Source organism: Aotus nancymaae, unplaced genomic scaffold, assembly GCF_030222135.1.
Source record: "Aotus nancymaae isolate 86718 unplaced genomic scaffold, 86718_ANA_hifiasm-v0.15.2.pri h1tg000083l, whole genome shotgun sequence".
Taxonomy (NCBI): Eukaryota; Metazoa; Chordata; class Mammalia; order Primates; family Aotidae; genus Aotus; species Aotus nancymaae.
The window spans coordinates 7,532,670-7,554,792 of NW_026988498.1; the positions used below are offsets into that span (position 1 = coordinate 7,532,670).

A 22,123-nucleotide genomic window follows, 5' to 3' on the forward strand; every position below is an offset into this window, starting at 1 on the left:
ACACATAGTAAAAGGCATTTATTGGCTGGGCACAGTGGCTCATGCCTGTAATCCCAACAGTTTGAGAGGCTGAGGCAGGCAAATCACAAGGTCAGGAGTTCAGCTTGGATAACATAGTAAAACCCTGTCTCTACTAAAAATACAAAAATTAGCCAGGTGTAGTGGCAGGCACCTGTAGTCCCAGCTACTTGGGAGGCTGAGGCAAGAGAATCACTTGAACCCAGGAGTCAAGAGGTTGCAGTGAGCTGAGATTGCACCACTGCACTCCAGCCTGGGCGACACAGTGAGACTCTGTCTCAAAAAAAAAAAAAAAAAAAAAAAAGGCATTTAGCACAAAATTAGCTGGATGTGGTGGCATGTACCTGTAGTCCCAGATACTCAGGAGGCTGAGGTGGGAAGATCACCACTTGAGCCCAGAAGGAACCGCAGTGAGCCAAGACCACGCCACTGCACTCCAGCCTGAGTAACAGAGCAAGATTCTGTCTCCCAAAAAAAAAAGCAATTAGCTCTGTGTGTATAGCCTTGGAATAAATTTTAATTCAATTTAACATCACATTTAAGATAAAAGGTTCACATCTGCATGTACACATAAAACATGTAAATATAAAGACAAACGTGTTACCATAAAATTCACAAAAGCACTTGGGTATATAAACACAGATGTCCCTCTAACATTCAAAGAGATTTTTGCAGCATTTCCCCCAGTATCAAGTCTGTAATCACCATAACACATTAATTACAACAGTGATGGAAGACTGCCAACAGTGTCCTTGACAGAATAGTACCTTAGGCAAAACTCGTCTTTGGTACTTATTATTCTCCACTCTTCCTCCCTTTCTGAAACCTTTTACTATTTCTGCCTTTTCAGTATACTATGCATTATCTCTCCTCTGACCATCAGAAAATAATCCATGTCTCAAAATACAACCATATGAGGCCAGGCACAGCAGCTCACAAACTGTAATCCCAGCACTCTGGGAGGCCGAAGCCAGCAGATCGCCTGAGCACAGGAGTTCGAGACTAGCCTGGTCAACATAGCGAAACTCTATCTCTACAAAAAAATACAAAAATTGGCCAGGCGTGGTGGAGCACACCTGTGGTCCCAGCTAGATGGGAGGCTGAGGTGGGAGAATCACTTGAGCCAGGGAGGCAGAGGATGTAGCAAGCTGAGATCATGGCACTGCACTCTAGCCTGGATGACAGAGAAAAGACTCTGTCTCAAAAAACAAAGAAACAAACAAACAAAAAACCATATGAAACTCCAATAAATAAATAAAAGCTATACTGCTTCCTAATAAATTTTTGCAAGGTGCAAAAGGAGCATCCAAAGTTAAAATCTGTGATTGATTTTTCAAAATCATTTTGGAAGAAAAGATTGTTTTTGGAATGATATAATGCAAGAGAGAAAATGTAAACAGTTAGTCCATGAAAACACTATCTTGTCTAACCAGGAAATGTCACCTCAGTAGGATGGCTACTACCAACAAAACAGAAAATAATAAGGGCTAGGAGGACGTGGAGAAAATGGAATCCTTGTGCAATGTAACCTGGTGCAACCGCTATGGAAAACAGTATGGCATTTCCTTCCAAAATTAAAAAAAAGAATTACCATATGATCCAGCAATTCCACTTCTTGGTTTAGACCCAGAAGAACTGAAAGCAGGGTTCCGAAGACGTAGTTTACACCCATGTTCATAGCGGCATAATTCACAACAGCCAAAAGGCGGCCACAACCCAAGTGACCACTGACAGAAGAATGGATAAACAAAATGTGGTCTATACATACAAGGGAATATTCAGCCTTAAAAAGGAAGGAGATTCTGGGGCCCGTCACGGTGGCTCACACCTGTAATCCCAGCACTTTGAGAGGCTGAGGCAGGCAGATCACGAGGTCAGGAGATAGAGACCATTCTGGCCAACATGATGAAACCCCATCTCTATTAAAAATACAAAAAAAGTTAGCCAGGCGTGGTGGCACACGCCTGTAATCCCAGCTACTCGGGAAGCTGAGGCAGGGGAATCTCTTGAACCTGGGAGATGGAGGTTGCAGTGAGCCAAGACCGCACTACTGCACTCCAGGCTGGTGACAGAGCAAGACTCGTCTCAAAAAAAAAAAAAAAAAAATTATAAAAAAAGTAAGAAGATTCTGACACATGCTACAACATGGATGGACCTTAAAGACATTAAGCTAAGTTAAATAAGCCAGTTACAAAAATAACATACCAAATGATTCCACTAACATGAGGTACCCAGAGTAGTCAGAGGCCGGGAAGAGGAAGAAATAGAGAGTAAATGTTTGATGGATACAGAGCCCCCAGTTTTTCAAAATGAAAACAGGTGAGGAGATTAGGGTTGCACAATAATATGAATGTGCTTAACACTACTGAACTACATACTCAAAAATGACTAAGATGGTAAATGGTATGTGATGTGTATTTTACCACAATTTTTTTTTTTTTTTTTTTTTTTTTTTTTTGAGACGGAGTTTCGCTCTTGTTACCCAGGCTGGAGTGCAATGGCGCGATCTCGGCTCACCGCAACCTCCACCTCCCAGGTTCAGGCAATTCTCCTGCCTCAGCTTCCCAAGTAGCTGGGTCTACAGGCACCCGCCACCACGCCCAGCTAATTTTTGTACTTTTAGTAGAGACAGGGTTTCACCATGTTGGCCAGGCTGGTCTCGAACTGCTGACCTGATCAGTCCACCTCAGCCTCCCAAAGTGCTGGGATTACAGGCATGAACCACCATACCCAGCCCTTCACCATAATTTTTTTAAGTTATCCTGTCTAGAAATCAAATAATATAATGGATAGCAACTATGTAATGCCATTTTGAGCCTACTAGGCTAGTCATGGTGAAGCTAATATCCTTATATACAATTACCAGAGTAATTATAAATAGGTGCAATCTTTTTCAGAAAGGCAAATGAATTAGGCAGAAAAAGTTCAACATTATACATCTAACCTATGAAATTAACTCTAGTTTAATGAAAAAGGGGCAAATTCATCAGTGATACTCATTCTATAAATAATTTTTTTTAAAACTGAACCATCTTAAATGACCAAAAAAAAAAAAAAAAAAAGGAAACAGTGGGGCCAGGCGCGGTGGCTCATGCCTAATCCCAGTATTCTGGGAGGCTGAGGTGGGTGGATCACAAGGCCAGGAGTTCAAGACCAGCCTGGCCAACAAGGTGAAACCCTGTCTCTACTAAAAATACAAAAATTAGCCGGGCATAGTGGCACGCGCCTGTAATCCCAGCTACTCAGGAGGCTGAGACAGGACTATCACTTAAACCTGGGAGGTGAAGGTTGCATGAGCCGAGATCACACCACTGCACTCCAGCCTGGGCAACAGAGCGATACTCTGTCTCAAGCAAAAAAAAAAAAAAAAGAAAAAAAGAAAATGGTTAAATAAGTTACAAGGCATCATTATCTTTAAGGAATATAATTGTGAATTCTAACCATGAAAACAATTACCATAATCTGTTTTAAATACAATTCAATGTTAGAAATCAAAACATAAAATTGCACATATGCTATGAATATAATTACATAAAAATATATAATATCTAAACAATACTAGAAGTTCATAGGCAGAAATGTAAATGGCTTCTGTGAGGTGACCAGTAATCTTTTTCCCCAATTTAAAAAATATATTTATTTTAATGTTGTGGTGGTTAACAACAAGAAAAGGGGGTTGTAGAAAATGAAGAAAATAGATTAGTTTAAATGAATTAGATAAAAGTATAAATAGAGGCAAGAAGGGAGTGTTTACCTAAACCAAACTTATAATCTCCTCTAACCCACCTATTCTCCTAATACCAAACTTTCCCTAATTTCTTAATCTCAGTCTCAATCTCTCAGTGTTGGGTCTTCACATACGTAGCTCTCTGTTCAGAACACTCTCCTCTTACTCTTCACTAGGTCTCAGTTGGAAGATTTCCTTAAAGTGGTCCTCCCAACCTTTCTGTGAAGACAGATTCCCTTGCTCCTGCAGGGGCAAGGACTCCCTAAATGTGTCATTTTGTATTAGTAAGACAGTACTCTTGTGGAATGTCTGTCTTTCCCACCAGTTCTATGCTCTACAGGCCAAAGGCCATGTCTGTCTTGTTCTTTGCTGTATCATCAAAGACCACCACAGAAGGAGCACGTATGTAGAGGCTCAGTAAGTATCTGATTATACGAAAATTAAAACATAATTATTATTTATTCAAAATGATAATTCTCTTCCTTAAAACTTGTTTTAAAATCAAAGATTCAACCATGACCCCTAAAATATTTTAAGAAATTAATTTTTAGTATCATATGTCTCAAAGTTGTCTAACTTTGAATTTGAGTTTCCTATCCTTTGTAATATTCCAAGTCAATCTTCCAGCTTTCACTATACCTTGCAATTATTAAACTTTTAACAGTCATAACTATAAGAAGATAAGTATCCTGACATTTCATATTAAAATATAATATGACCCATAAATCTCTACAGCCTAATGAGAATCAGTCTTGAAATGTTCATTTATTCTATTTTTGGCTAACGAAAATTTATCCGGACAAAGAGGCACCAGGTTAAGAGAACAGCTAATCTTTAGTGAAGCAATCTCAATTTATATATGAATAGCTACAGCTGTTTTATTGTTATAAAACAATTAAATTCAATACTGCTATACTTTATACCTTCATAGCATTTGTTGAGTAGCATCTTGAGATTTTATCAAGATAATTCAAAACAGAAATTCTGCTAAAAAAGGATCTCTTGATAAAAGCGAAAGGTTTTCTCATTTCAAGGCCGTCTCATTCTGGAAAATATTTCATTATCATTTTTTTCTCAAGCCTTTGTAATAAAAGTAAAATAGAAACCAGTAAAGCAGAACAATAAATCCTGTACTTATGCAAGACATTTGAATACTATTTCAGTTCAAGTAGAAACGGGGAATTTTTCTACTCAAAAGCTAAACGTGAAGGAAGTCTAGAGATCACCAAGCAGTCTTCCTTTCTCTTCAAGGCAGGCTTCCTGAGAGAATGTCCCCTAACCAGTTACACCTGTTAGGTCAGATCCCATTACAGGAACCCTCCATCACCCATCATGTGAGAAAGAGTCTATAAAACAACTGGTCTGTTGTCTTCAAAAACATCAATATCACAAAAGATAAAGAAAATCTGAGGAACTATTCTAGATTAGAGGAGATTACAGAGACTGGATGACTAAAGGCAATGTGGGAGTAACACTCAGCTGAATCCTGCAATGGAGGAGCAAAACACTGTAAAGCACATCATTGGGGAAACTGTCAACAATGGACTAAGGATCATAAATGGGAAAAGTCTAATTTATCTATGTGATCATTTTACTGTAGTTATGCAAGAGAATGGCATTGCTTTTCAGAACTACATACTGAGGTACAAATGGGAAAAGGAGCATGATACATGCAACCTACTCTCAAATTGTTCAAAACTAAATCAGTGATACTTATTTTTTAAATACACTTTCAGAAATAATATTTTAAAATAAAGAATTGATCCTACTGAAAAAATAAAGTTGGACTGGCTGGCAAGGAGTAGATGTAAGAATTTCATCTGCCGAGAAGAGATATACACTAATGAAAGAAAAAAATAATGAAGGAAAACTTCGTAGATCCAGACATCATTATTTTCCATCAGAATGCAGCTCAGCACTGAGCTAGAAAAGCGTATCTTTTCAGTTAGAATAAAATTTCTGGTGTCTAACAATTTTTACATCACATTTTAGTGGAAAAGAGTAATGACTCCATTTTCATAATACAAATCAAACATTTTTAAGTAGCTTTTGTTTTTAAGCACAGAGATACTACTAAGGAATCATGTGAGAATCAAATTCCTTTTAACAAAGTCAGTTTGGATACCCAGAGAGTAGAATTAGAGTTTTTCTCCTGTTCTGTGCAAAGTCCCCCATGTATAGACATAATATAATATACCTATAGGTACAAAGTTTCCATATAAGGTCTCACTAAGATTGATTTTTTAAAAATCAAAATGGCCCTATTGCCCCCTCTGCATGGAAACCTGGATAAGATAATGGCAATGGAGAAGCACCTTTCCTTATTCAGAGGAGAGACTCTAACAGCAGTCAAGATTTCCCCGTTAACAGTAAGGCAAGCCTGCTTTATATAGCTTCTAGGTCACTTCTATCACCAGAAACATTTTTCATAATAAAGCATGCCAACAAAATACATCCTAGTAGTCATATTAAAGTGGCCTGAATTAACCACTGAGCATGTAAATTTCTGTTAGTTAAAACAACATATTTAAGCAGCTTTGAAAATTAAATTCAAACTCTGTTGTAACATAATTGTCAAAAGTAAACAGTTTGCAATGCTCTTCCAACATTGGCAATAGCCGGTTCCTCCTCTTCTACTCCAGAACACTTCACACATCACCTACATCTACATATCATAGAAAGACAATAATATAAAATTGTTACCGAAGGAAAACACATAAGACTCTTATAATTTACATACAAACTTAATACATACAAACATGTTACCTTTTACAAATTTCTCTTAAGTTATAATCAAGCAAATATACTCTCCCTTACCTTGCAACTACCAGAACATAACAAGGTTAACAAGGTCAAACATAGTGCTTTACTGTACAGCGTACAAACCTTTACTAATGCATCCTATAAATGCCATTTCTATTCCATTCTTCTAACATCTAAAACAGGCAACTGTATTTTTAAAAAGACATGGTGACTCCAAATGTCCCACAATATAAATGTTAATGAATATCTATTAGTCTGACTATAATCTTTTTATATTTTATTGTTTAAAGTTTAACACCTGAATGCTACCAATGTGTGAGAGCGAAATTAACCCGGTGCCTCTCCACAGTACGAAAGCAATGCCAGGGGAAGTCAGTTTCTGAATTCAGAGGGAAAAGACAGCACTCTACTATCAACTGCCTGCACAATGGCCACTATCTCTGAACATGAATAAGAATAACCCATAGGAGAAGTTTTCATTTTCACTTGACCTCCTAACTTCCGGGCCACATTCGTGATACAAACATACACGGCATTTCAGTTTTAAAAAAGAATTAATTTATGGCTCAGTGCTTAAAAGTAGGAGTGGGAGACTAGGATTAGGGGAGGAACTGGGAAGACATTTTCACTCTATTTCTGCTCTATTTCTGACCTTTCTAACATATAGCTTTAAAGAGAAGCTGAAAAGAATTACTCACAGTCACCTCGTCTATCTCAAAAAAAAAAAAAAAAGTCATACCAAAATACTATTTTACATCAATTTTGGGGAAGGGAGACAGAGGTTTGAAAGTTTCTAATATCAATTTCACATTCCAGGAAATGAGACTTCTACACAATGCCACCCATTACATACAATGATAGCCTCAAATTCCCTTAGTAGAAGATGTCTATTTGTGTTTAATGCAAAAAATGAGAATATGAGAATATATAGCTGTCCAGCTACTAGTGTAAAAACTGGATGTTAATTATGTGGAATTTTATTCAGACAATATAACAAATATCACTTACTAAGCTGTGCATTCTACTATGTCTTTTCATAAATATATTAAAAATCATACACATATTTTCATATAGAAATCCAGTTTTGTTCTGATCTATCATGATCTATTAAAAAAAAAAGAAATAATAAAAAGTTAAAAAAAAAAAGAAGACGAAATCCAGTTTTGGAGAAGTTAATGTAAAAGCGATATAGACTTTTTTTCCCAACCAGTACATCAGTTCTAATAATACAGATTCCAGAAGAAAATTGTAAAAATCAAACTCTATTTTCTAAAATTAATGAAAGAGATAACAAGATGAATAAGAGCATTAATTTGAAACACATATTGCCCTCTGAACTCTGGTTGCCAGGAGAAGCAGCAGAAGGAAGCAGAGAACACACATCTGCATTTGGAATGATGGCACCTCAGAAAATCCGACTCAAAGCAACATAGTAGGTCCCCAAACCCTGAAAACTGCGTTTCTCTTACTTTAGCATGTTTTGTAACTAATAATACAGGCATTCCTTGTTTTATCCAATAGACGTGCTCCTATAAAGCAAAATTGGAAATAAAAATTTCTCAGTGATTTAACATTAAATCTCAGAAGAAGGCTTCCAGATGATCTATCTGGTACCTACATTTACGAATGAGTAAAGGAGGTGTGGGGAGAGGGTTAAAGAAGTCAAGCCACTTGCCATACATAACATGGCTACTAGCAGCAAAGCCAGGGTTCCAGCTCAAGTCTCGGGGACTCTGGGAACACAAAGACACCTGCCACTGGAAAACTTACTGCTTTCAGAATGGAATTCCAAATAGTTCTCTAAAGCACGGAGCATCTTTAAACTATAAAAGTCATTTGGAGCACACTGGTTTGTGCTGTACTAAAAACATTTAATTAAAGTTGATTTACATATAAAATTTATGTTATGTAATACACTGTAGATCTAAAAACATTTAATGACAGGTCTATAAAAACTAGATAACTTACTAAATATAGCTTTTGAAGAACAAAAATATAGTAAATATATAATTTGAAATTTTAAGATTTAACAGTAAAAATAATTTAGGAGCTTTACTAAGCTTATACTACCATAGTAATTTACATTTATGCTAAAAATTAAATCACTTAATAAAAGGAAAACAGACTTTCACAGAAAATGTTTTGTTTAAACATTTTAATTTCTTTTATAGATAGAGATGTGTGTGGGAGAGGGAAAGGGAAAGTGAGAATCAAATGGACAAAATGTAAATAACTGATAAATCTGACCAAAAGATATATGGGAATTTGGGGTACTATTTTTTACAACTTTTCTTGTTGTAGGTTTGAAAAAATATCAAAAGAAAATATACAAGAAAAAAATGTAAACCATCTCCCAAAAAAAATTTTTAACTGAAAATATTAAATATACTCTGTAAGAAAGACTACATTAAATTCGTATTTAATTTCCCATAGCATCAAACAAAGAATTACTCTTTTTATTTATTTATTTTTTTAAACAGTCTCACTCTGTCGCCCAGGCTAGAGTGCAATGGCTCAATCTCAGCTCACTGCAACCTCCACCTCCCTGGTTCAAGCAATTCTCCTGCCTCAGCCTCCCAAGTAGCTGAAATTACAGGTGCCCGCCACCATGTCCAGCTAATTTTTTAGTATTTTTAGTAGACACAGGGTTTCACCATGTTGGCCAGGCTGGTCTCAAACTCCTGACCTCAGGTGATCTGCCCATCTCAGCCTCCCAAAGTGCTGGGATTACAGTCATGAGCCACCAAACTTGGCCTCAGAATTACTCACTTTTCTACAGGAGGTGGTCAAAAGAAGATAAATTAGCTAAAAGCATAGTATATTCCACTTTAAATAGTCAGTATTAATAACAGTGAAGTACACTAAACTAAGAAATTAATCACATAAATTTTCTGATAACCAATTTCTGCTGGCATTCTTCACCACCTAACTACAGTTGAAGGCTGCCACAGGTCTGATGGTGGTCCCTGTATACTAAATGCCACCAGGTCCCCCAGTAACTGTCAGCCACAAAGTCTCCATACATTTCCAAATTCCTCTCCTCCATTAAGAATCACTAATTAGCCGGGCGCGGTGGCTCAAGCCTGTAATCCCAGCACTTTGGGAGGCCGAGGCGGGTGGATCCCGAGGTCAAGAGATCGAGACCATCCTGGTCAACATGGTGAAACCCCGTCTCTACTAATACAAAAAATTAGCTGGGCATGGTGGCGCGTGCCTGTAATCCCAGCTACTCAGGAGGCTGAGGCAGGAGAATTGCCTGAACCCAGGAGGCGGAGGTTGCGGTGAGCCGAGATCGCGCCATTGCACTCCAGCCTGGGTAACAAGAGCGAAACTCCGTCTCAAAAAAAAAAACAACAACAAAGAATCACTAATTATATGTTCATTTTAAGAATAACTAACATTTACAACTTTATACTCCCAAATGTAAATTTATCAAACTAAATGAGTCTTAATATAACAAAAGGATACCTGTTAGACTTTGTAAGGGTATTTCTTTTAAGATTCCATTAAATAACAGACATGCTGGTATTTCAAATACAATTCAACTTAAATTTTCTTTAACTTCTACCCAAATTCTGAAGCACGCAGCTATTCCACAAAACAGTGTATCGATCTAGATAAGCTACTGTCCTAGAGAGAATTTTTAGCCAGTACTCACGGGAAGTCTTCTGTTACAAGACTCAGAAGAATCATTCTACTTCCACTGAGAGATTTAGTAATCTATTCACAATTATTTGTAACATTATCTGCTCTAACAAATGTTGAAACAAATTTTTCTTCACTTGAGCATGAACTCTTAGTCCCCTGCTCCAATGAAGATTTTTACTCCTATTCTATTAGAAAACCACAAGTACACTACAGCCCAAATTATTCACTGCCATTACTCTTCCTCAGGTGAATGAGAAACATTTTCTATTGAAAAATTATCTCAAAAAACTCATTTCATTATTTAGAACAAAGGGCAGAATCAAACACTCTAATGTAGTAGATTATAACTCCTGGATTATCCAGTCAGAAGAGAAAAACTCTTGCAAAGTAAAACTTTCCTGAAGAAAATGAAATAAAATATAGAACATTAAAAATTTTAAAAGAGATCAAATCAGCTAATAAGTGGTTTTTTTGTTTGTTTACTTAAAGCTTTGGAAAAGAAAATTAAGTAATACTCTAATTACTTTTGTATTTTGGTGCTTTTTTCACTTAGTTTTCTTTTAGTATATTCTACCAAAATCATCACTATTTTGTGCCTTGTGTACAAACTTCTCTTTTTATCATTTCTATTACGGAGCTCCTTTTCAAATTATAGTCACAGTTTGAATATAACAACTTAATTTCATCTTTGGTACCATCTGAGAAAGACAAAATGGGAAACTCTGATAAATATTAAATATGCAAATATAGAAAAGCAAGAACAATTTATGTACTAAAAATCAAAAGGCTTTTTGTGGATTGTAATAAAGTTAACAATCCACAATGAAACACATATCGTGATAGCATCATATAGGACATTTTCCACAAAATAGATGTTCAGCCTCAGAATTTGACAGCCTATATATCCACCAAAATAAAAGCCGAAAAACATCATAAAGCTTCCAGATGGAGCAATCCAACTACTGTACCAAGAGCATGCCACAGCAGCTAGGCATGCCTGGCTGCCTGGGCTGAGATGTTAGAGCCAGGTGCCTCTAAACCCTAAACAGCTTCATCAGTTTATTCCACATGATGTGCAACTATGACCATGTTCTAGCGTTTGATAACAAGGAAAGGACTAGGAAATACTGCATAGATGAATCCATCCAGACATACAAATATCCAATCTTTCTTTTAATCTCTAGAAAAATATTGGGGGAAAAAAGTTAACCCATCATTCCCACCCAAATCTAAGTTCAGAAATTCTACCTAAACTTCAATGACAGGTATTGCTGTTTTTTAGCCTGTACCATGCATCCACAATTTTTTTAAAAAAAATAAGAACTCTAACACACTTGGTCACAACTTTTTGGAAGACTTACAACCCCTTAGAAACTGCGGCACAAGATAGATTTCTCTAATACTCCCTAACCTTTGGTATGGTGGTCTACTCAAGAACAATTTCTTTTGCTAGAGAAAATCATCACATTGGCAAGAAAAAGAAAGGTAACTCACACTCTGATTCAAAGGGAGCTTGGAAAGAAATGAAAACTAAGAACAAGGCAGGAAAGGGTGAATACTGTCTGTGTAACCCATCTTTCTAACTGCCATCTAACAAAATATCTGCTTGTCAGAGTAATTTTTTCCAGAATGTAATCTCATTAAGTTACTTCCCTAACTGAAATCCTTTAATAGCTCCTTAAGCCCTATAGGACCAAGTCCAAACGTCCTAGAACGTAAATGACCTGGACCCTGATTTCGTCTCATGACCTGAACCCCGATTTCGTCTCCTCCACCTTTACAATCCCCCTTCCTATCTCTAGACTCCAGAATGTTCAATTCCCTAGTAACATCTATGTGTAGTCAAAATACCATGCCTTTCTCACACTGCTCCACCAGCCTGGAATGCTTTGTCTCAGGCCACACTCTATACATATACTCTTCTCACGGGAACAGCTCCAATTTCACCTAAAAATAATAATAATAAAACACAGAATAATTCCCACATACTAAGGACATTACTTACAAACACTCAAGGTAGTGCAATATTTATTTAAGACCTATTAAGTGCCATGAACAGTGTTTGGCTCTAAGAATGAAATCATCTTTGCTCCTCAAGGAGCACACAGATTAGAGAAAGATACAAGCAAATAAGCAGATGATTTGAATACAGCTTGATGGTCCCAGAACGAAGCAGGCAGAGTGCTATGGAGAAGCGGTGCACAGGGCTCCCCTCCCAAGTGGAATGCTGTGTGGGTGACAGACAGTGGCTCTAGGAACTAGCAGACTATTCAGAAGCTGATTTTTTAAAAAGAATCTGAAGTGGGAAGTAAGACATTAAATCCCCAGTGGCACTGTCCTTTCTCTGTAGCTTCTCCTTCTTCACACAAACACAGAGAAATAACAGATGAAACAGATGCACAAGTCACTAAAATGGCATAGCTATGCCCCTAACATCTCTCAGAAATCTAGCAGGAACTTAAAGTGTGAAGCACACTGAAGGCACAAGGTTGGCTGGACTCGGGGCCCAGAGCAGGACAAAGCGGCAGGAAGTTCCGTCCTGTGGGGTAATTGTAAAAAAAAGTTTCCCCTAGTAATCAGGGTCAAGAGGCAGGCCCTGTGCCTAAAGCCAGAGACTGGGGTGGCACTCTTCCTTAACTGTGAAACTAGATTGAAAAGGCTTCTTCTAACTATGCTGAGGCTACAGCTTATACAAAGTTGCTGACCTAATGCCAGCTGACTCAGTGACTGAATCTGTGACGTCCCCAACGTCACCAGGGCTCTGACCCACTAACACAGACCTGATTCTGATCTGAGAACTCCAAAGTCAGGCAGAGACAACTGCCAATCTGCTAGACCAGCAGGGGAAAAAAAAAAAATCACAAAAAGACAGGAAGAGAACATAGGAGCAAAAAAACTTCCCTAAGAATGTGCCTGCAAATTACAGAACATGATGAAGACATCAACAATCACAACATACATTCACTGAAGACAAAATTTTAAAATTATCAAATGATCTGAAAAAGACTTTAAAATAAGCATGCAAAAGATCCACAAAGAGATAAAAGGATAACAGAACAAACCAAGTGCTTCACAAGAAGAAATGAAAAAGAATTAGTGGATATAAAGAAGAACCAGTTAAAAAAATCTTGCATAAACATTATAATTTAAAGATGAAAATGTTATGTTCAAATACTATTAGTTGCTTGACAAGCCATTCCTCCCCTCTGCCTTCATCCTCAAAGGACTGTTGAGTTTTTTGTGTGGGGTAAGGAGTATACAAGACACTGTCAATCACATGAAAGGCACAGGCTACCTGTCTTCAAAAAAACTTGCATCTGTAACAGTGATGCTAACAGAACTCAAAAATTGCAAAGTAGAAGAAGATTCACTTTACTTTCCAAAAACGTAGTCATTTTTAAGTTAAAATGCTTGCCATTTCTTTTAATTTTTGTTAACTAATTACCGTCTTCACTGGAGTTAGCACTTTACATTAGATAAACATTCTCACAAAATGTCATGATTGGAGATGAAACAACAAAAGCTCTTTATTTCTTAATCTATATTTGAACTCATCTAGCCACTATCCTCGTTTCTTCAAAGTATACTACCAAGAAAGTATACCACAGAAAAGTCAAAAATCAAAGGCCAATCCTTACAATATTGTTCTTAGTGGAAAGCACTCCAAGATTTTACAACAGGAGCCTCATTTTCACTATCAACTGCCCAATTATTTGAACTAATGATGAGAAAAGCTGCCCTATTTCATATTAAGGTAAATATAATCAATACAAACATTTAAACTCTAACATTATCTTCAAATAAGGAAATGCTCATTCCATCCCAAAGAGTCCATAATCAGAAAATTTGTATATCAAACCTCCATATAATCCCAGTGAGAGTAAAATCTCAATTCTTTTCTCACTCTTTAAAAGGAAACGGTTAACACAAAAAAGTAAAATCCAGTGCTCTTGTTCACAAGCAGAAGTGTATAGGAATACACAAAAAATGTTACATATACTAGTCCCTTACAACTAAGAAGATAAAATGATCAAATGTGGTTAAGTCCAGGATAGCCTTGGTTCTTTGTTCTATCAGAGACATTGACAGATTGTTAGGGTTTTTTTTTCCCCGTTAAATACAATATAACCCATGCTACTCAATGATTAAATCTCATACAATAAAACCTCTACTAATTATGATCAACTGCAATGTTCCCTATTCATACTTCTAAAGAACTATTTTCCAATGGCAAGTCAATAGAAAATCTTAGATAACAGAACTAAATCAGCCAAGGAGCTAATGACCCAGATTTCCTCATCACATGAAACTTCTCAGAATAAATCAAACATCAGAAACTATCTCTTTGTCTTAACATAGACAAGTGCAGAGTATTGGGTGGAACCAGATTATTCAATCTATGACTAGGAGACATAATTCCAATTTATCCGGTAACATGTTTTTCTTCTTCTAAGTACAACATTGTAAATGCTCCTGAGGTGGCTGAAGGAAAGGATGCAGCGCACTTACTCATGACTGGAAATGGCTCTGAATGTTGTCCCAATCAGATATTAATTCAAAATCTGCTGTCCAGGGTTTCTCAGAGGAATACATGTCCTAGTCAGGAAACAAAGAGAAAGAAATAGTATTTTCTATAGGTCAATATTCAAAATAAAGTTTTCAAAAAGAAAATAAAATCATTTTGTTTCAAAAATGTTCTACTATTTCCAAAAGAACTCTTGTCATCATCTACTAAATATAGAAGATTATTAATCAATCTTTAGAACAACCTCTTTAATTCAATGTAAATGATATGTATTAAGTAATCACCACAAAGAAACTTATTAATAGGTGTCCTTTGTCTTCAACACTAAAAACTTTTTCTTCCCCATTCCCTGCTAAGCAACTCATAGGAGGAAAGCACTTCATCTAGGATAAACATAGCCCACATCACACCTGCTAAGTATATTTTGACTACACATAAATGATTAATATAAGCCATCAAATAAAGATCAGAAAAGTTATTGTTATAGGCTTTCTCTAGTAATGAATATTTTCTTCATTACAAAAGTAATATGGGTTCATTGTTTAGGAAAAAAAAAAAGAGTAACAAGAAAGGAAACTTCTCTCATAACACATTACCCCTACCCCTACATCTACCCAATCATTTAAGATATATTTCCTTTCAAGTTACTTTCTCTAAGTATTTTAAAAATATACTTAATACTACATATAAAATTTCATACTTGTTTCTTTCCACTTAAGAGTATACCATAAAACATCAACTTGTGTTAGTATTAATACAAAACCCTTTGCTAAGATTTGCATTATAAATCTTCCTCTCTTGATTACTATATTTCTAAAATATTAATATAGACATAAATATTAATGCTATATTTAAACACAGCCATGGATGCACAAATGCCTACCTAAATATAACATATAAAATTCCACAGATAAGATCAGACTCAGTACAAAATGTACATTTGTGCTACCTCACATGTAGCTTCCTTCATAAACAAATAAGCTACTTCTTCCAATCACAGTAGGTGACAGTTATTTTCTCAATCAGTTAAGAAAACAGTATAGTAATACTAGAGACCTCTGCTTTAGAATCAAAGTTAGGAAAATACTTTTTGAAAAAATACTGCTTGTCACATCTATACACTGTACTTGTGTCATGTAATATACATAAGAAGTATTTCATTTGCAGAATGAAAACAGACTGTATCAGCATTTATATGCACAGCATGGTCTGTACACTGTAATTAACAGTGGCATAGAATCATAGTGCTGCCACGTAGTACACTGACCCCAATCCCACATGCTTTCTTCTAACATGATTTCCATTTCCAAATAACCCAATTATCCCAAAGGAAATGAGAAGTTGTATGGAAAATCTAAAGCATATAACCCACATGTTAGTTGCAGAATACAAGATGAAAGTTTCTCACAAGAAATACACTTTCTTGATGGTGCTCAATTGACTTTATTTAGATTTGTTTTCCCACTTAGGAACTCTGAGGTAGGACATGTGGACCTGGAGCATACTGACCACTGACAAGGAAAGACAGTCCCTTGTTACAAATGAAGCAGGATTAAACGTTCATAGATGACCCAGGACTCCACTTAAATTTATAATTGTAGAGTCTAGTCTCTTTGACCTGGGACTTTTCTCCTTACGTTTACCTAAAATGTTTTAATCTTAAATTTAAGACTCCTAAATGGCAACATTAAAGCACCCTGTACTAAGTAGCACCCTGGCTTCTGCCTATAACCAAAAGGAGCCAAAAAAAAAAAACATATTCAAGATTTTAGTTCTTAAGACATCAAGAGTTTTCTCAGCACCAAAAATAGTAACCTCAAAAACACCAGTATAATAAAACTGATAAACACTAGACCTGTAATCTTACCATCTGAGGTAATAAATGTACTCAAGTTTTATAGTTTACAAAACTATACAGTTTAATATATGTTTTGGAATTAATGTCATGGAATAGTTCTTAGAAACATTCATAAATGACATAACTGAAGTCACATGTTCAAGATTCTTTATTTATACTAATCACAGTTTTAAAATGTAGATCCTCCTACCTACTTTCAATGTAAGGAGTCTACCAATTCTTATGTGCAACAAGGTGGTTCAGCAGCACACAGGATAAAATATTCAGACTCCCTTTCTCCTCTCCTAAATGCTACCTTTGTACTAAATATACAGAGGTGAAAGAAGAACTTACTTTGTTTTTCACACCATCCAACAGAGGAAAAATAATCTGTCTTAAACCTACAATTTCACATCAAATTATACTGGGATATTTCTGCAAAAAAAATTGGCCCCTCATCTTATTTTCCAGGTACTCTGAGTTTAGGGACATGGCCAGATGACTTGCTGGTAAGGTTCTAACCGGAAGTTTGAAGAGCACTGAGGCAGTCTGCCTTTCCTTGCACTCCTACATGCAGCATGAGAAATTTATGCCCCAGGTAGTGCTGGCCCATGATGAATAAATACCTGGCATGTAACTGAAGCCAACCCGCAGCTTACAGTCAAAACCAGCCAAACTCAGCAAAGGGAGAAGACCTGTGAGCTAGAAAGAAATGTCTGTTGTTGTGTGCACTGAAAGTCTACAGTCGTTACATAGCATTATCACAGCCAAAGATGACTAATACAGTCAAGATAGTAATTTTAAATATAAATTTAAAATTGTTCAAGTTAAAAAGACTGTATTTTAAAAGTCTAGCTATATTTAGTAAGAAACATACCTAAATCACCAGAACGCAGAAAGGCTGGAATAAAAGCATTAAAAATGTTTATCAGGCCAGGCGTGGTAGCTCACACCTGTAATCCCAGCAATTTGGGAGGCTGAGGCAGGCAGATCATGAGGTTAGGAGTTTGAGACCAGCATGGCCAACATGGTGAAACCCCATCCCTATTAAAAATACAAAAATTAGCCAGGCATGGTGGCGCACACCTGTAATCCCAGCTACTGGGGAGGCTGAAGCAGGAGAATCTCTTGAACCTAGGAGGTCGAGGTTGCAGTGAGCCAAGATTGCACCACTGCACTCCAGCCTGAAAGACAAAGCAAGACTCTACCTCAAAAAATAAAAGTTTATCAGGCAAACACTAACCAAAAGAGAGACATGTGGCTATAGAAAGTCTTTCATGTGTGCCTGAAAAAAGTTCATAATAATGCTATTCATAATAGTAAAAAACCTGAAATTTCCATCAACAAAAGGGTAAGTAACAATATCACGTTTATATAATCAAGTATTATGAAGTAGCAAAATGAATGAACTATGGGTATGCACACCAATAAATATCACAAGTATTATTGATATATACTTAATATTTATTATATATACTATACACCCATATACACACACACATTAAGATACCATTTATATAATGGTCCAAAATATGTAAAATTAAAAATATGTTGTTAAGGAATATACACATATGTAATGTACTATAAAGAAAAGCAAAGGAATGCCAGAGCCCACAGTGATGCCGATGACTTCCAAAAGCCAGTGGTAGGATGGGGGTAGACAGAGGTGATCTAGGAGGGTATTGGGAATGTTCTACCCCTTAAGCTGAGGAGAGGACAGGATGGACATCATTATGTCAGTCTTCATGTAACATACTACACATAGTCTTCGTATGAATATAATATTTTATAGTATTTTAATATGAAAAACCAAAACTTTCCCAATGAAATTCAGAAAGGAAACTATAAAAGTAACATTAATATATGTAACCACATGTATAAAGGAGTTAATGCATTTACAATTGTTAAGCCTTACTTGAGAGGCAGAAACAGTTGTAGTGGTTCATTTGTTCCTTAAAAGACAAATACAAGTGATAGCTGTTCCAACACAAATTACAAGATAGCTTTTATGTGAAGACTGATGATTATACATTATTACATGGAGAAGCAGCTGGCTAACCAAAGAGTTGTATCATTTGTGCTGTCTTATCTCAGCTGTCTGACCACTGAAGCTTCTGATCTCACATTCACAGTTGTATAATCCCAGCTCCTTTTTCACAGAAATTCCTAGATTCTGTTTCTCTAAGTTGCTATTTAGTAAGCTGTACTACCCCCTAAAAAAAAAGAAGGAAAAAAAAAGAAACAAGAAAATGTCCTTCATTGATGTATTATTTATAATAGCAAAATATATATATACACACATATATATATAAACAACTTAAGTGCCCAAATAACAAGGGATTGACTAAATAATTCACAATGTAACAGACTCTCACGTATTCATTTAAAATGTCTCAAAGAAATTTAATGACAATGAATAAATGAATACCTTGCAATGTACTTTATGCAACTTTCTCACCAAGTCAGACAGAAAAAATATCAGAAATGATGCCTCAGTCAAGCCACATTTATTTCCTCAAAGGCCTATAACACAATACTTAAATGATTAACATTCTTTTTTTTAATTTAAAACACACAGATAATAATATAGATAATAGTAAGGATTTATTAAGTATAATATATAATATATATTACAATAAATATATGATGTATAATATATAATAAATCATACTACTCATTCAATAAATATTTACTGAGCAGCTATTATGAGCTAGCCAGTGTACTAGGCACTGCAGACACCGCCAAGAAGAAAACAAAGTCTCTACCATCGTGGAATTTACAGTACAGTAATTCTAGTACCCTCCTTTCTTCATTCAGATTCACGGTTCATTTGTTCAAATATAAGTCAGGGCAGATTCCCAGGTGCTCGTTGAATAACCCAAATCCAAACATTCTGAAATCAGAAACGTTTTGAGCACTGACATGACACTCAAAAGAAATGCTCATTAGAGCATTCTGGATTTCATTTTTGGGATGCTCAACTGGTATAATGCAAATATTCCAAAATCTGAAAAAAGTCTATGATCTGAAACACTTCAGGTCCCAAGCATGTCAGGTAAGAGATACTCAACCTGTAATATCTTCTCATTAGAAATTGCTTCAGTTAATATTAAAGTCATTATTCACTAACAGACAAAGTCTCAACACTGGACTTTCGCAGTTCTTACACTTTCCCTAAAGAATGCTCTTGCTGCAACCCTGTGAAACACAATGTCAAATTCCTACAGCTTTAAGTATTTTTTCAGCACAAAAGTAAAGCAAATTGTCATTGCTGGAGAGAAAGGAGGTTTGTTTATCCTATTCACTAAATCAACAAAGTACTTCCTGCTAATAAGATCAAAGAACGAGATTGGCCTAAGAACAAAATGAGCAATCATTTGGTTTCATCAGTTTCTTTACACTTGTATGTTAATGAGGCATGAGATAAGAATGAGGTCAAGTTTCCCCTTCCACAGGTAGGTTTCCAGCCAGACTTAGCAAATTCTAGTAGCTTTATACTACTGGTCAACATGACAACTTTCAGGTATTTAGGAAAACAAACATCCAATCCAAGTCTTCCTTACTTGTACCAGATACAGAGTCAGGGCCTTTCGAAAGTGAACTATAATTTGTTTACATGGTATATGTGTATAATGCGCTTGACACATATCAGAACTGCACATAATGCCTGTGCTCTACAGATAAAAGTTAAATGAAGGATACAATATATCTGGTTTTCAGCAGTCTGACATCATTTTAAAAGTCAGTTAAAAATTCCAGACTGCCAATTGTAACAATAAGCACTATAGCAGACACCATGAAGAATATAAAGAGTAAATAATTCCAGGCCCTATCTTCAAAAATTCTATATCTAATTGGATTGTTAATATAAGAATGTATTCATCTGATCATTTAATAGATACTAATTCAGCTCTACAATATGCAAACACTGCGTAAGGGCCTTTTGATAAATCAATCAAGCCAAGCTTGGTTCCAGCCATCTGCGGCTAACAGAACATATTCAGAATAAAAGCACTAAGAGCAACTAGAGTGAGAGTCAAGGTTACAGCTCATTCAAAGGTCCTGGGCTGAGTGAAAATGGGAAAACTTATGGACCAAGAGGTATAAACACACACAGGGGAAGAAAGGAAAATTCCTGTAGGATGTCAATAAAATTGGAATTCAGCAAGAAGATGGTGGACTGTAAGCCTTGCAGGGAAATCGCTCAACACAAAGGAAGTCCTCAGTGCAAATGTGTTAAAACTCTGCCATTAACCAGCTCAAGGAATTCAGACCAAGTCACTTGACTTCCCTGACCCTCAGTTTCTTTGTGTGTAAAATAGTTAAAATTTTCAGCCTACTTACCACTCACAGTTGTTGTGGAATAACACATAAAATAGTGCACTGGTAAACTAAAAATCTTATTTGGTTCACACATGTTAGTACTGATCCATTTTTGGTCTCATAAAATATGAAAACTGAAACACAAGTTTTAAGTTCTCTTTCTAGCACTGTATGATTTATTATCTTAAAACTAATTTTAATTCAATGGGTAAGTCAGATTCTAATTTCCTTAGAGGTATAAGTAAGATCAACCTAAATCATTACAGTAAACCAGCTAAAACAAGCTGGTCTAAAATGTTGGTTATATGTATTTTTTAATTGGCAGATTCAACTGTCACTTAAAAGTCAAAGTGACTGCTGACAGTGAAGTCGTCAGAGGTAACCCTCAGTTTCAGGGGAGAATTAGGATGGCATTTTTTTGGCAAGCCTCAATGAAAGCAAATCATCAACTTTGGAGGAAAAAAATTTTTGTAATAGTCAGAAGAAATGTTTCCCAAGAAGTCTGGTCAATGAGCTCAGAATTCAAACTGATAAGAAAACACTGGATCAAAACAATATATAAATTGATAAGGACTGTAACTTGGTATTTCCAAAAAACAATTTCTAAAAAAATTCCAGAAATTTATGTTCAGCAATTACAGCAACAGAGTCTTAGCACTACTTCGAAAATGTATTCTAAAATTCTGCTTTAAAAAATTAGTGTACTGCTTCAAAATCAGATCCTTCTAACTAAGATAAACAATAATAACAAATAAAATAAAACAATTATAATAATACACTGTAATAAAAGGTAGTCTCTCTGTCTCTCAAAGTATCTTCTCATATTATATTGCAGTAACTGAAACCAAGGAAAATGAAACTGCAGATAAGGAGGACTACTGTATGTTATGTGAGTGATTACACAGTTAATTACATTTATAAAAATTCTTCAGAGTATACATTTAAGATTAGTGTACATTATTGTATGTATATACCTTAATTTTTATAAAGGAGGGAGGATATCATACAGCTAACAAGACAATGAGAAATTACCAGCCAGTGTCCAAAGAGAAGACAGGAATCTGAAATAGAAAGCAAGGCACCTGGGATTTCTTTAGGTAAATGTTTGCCTAATCAAGGAGGGGCCTAAGAGTCTAAACTGCACTTTGGGAGCCTTGAAGGCTAGGAGGACAAAATGTCAGAGTACAAGATCCACCAAGGGAGCCCTTTCTGCTTTAAAATAAGACCTCAAAAAACTGAATCCCATGAGAAAGAAAGATTAGAAATAAACTAAACCAATTCT

At 35.9% G+C, this 22,123-nt stretch overlaps 1 protein-coding gene across 1 annotated transcript in view; it reads right to left on the reverse strand.

Moving 5' to 3' along the window:
* Positions 1 to 22,123, reverse strand: part of USP6NL (USP6 N-terminal like) — a 150,846-nt gene that overhangs the window by 121,816 nt on the left and 6,907 nt on the right. The window contains exon 2 of the mRNA XM_021670621.2: positions 14,666 to 14,752. Coding sequence (XP_021526296.1) covers positions 14,666 to 14,669 — 4 coding nt within the window. The 5' untranslated portion in view covers positions 14,670 to 14,752. The remainder of the gene's footprint in view (positions 1 to 14,665; positions 14,753 to 22,123) is intronic.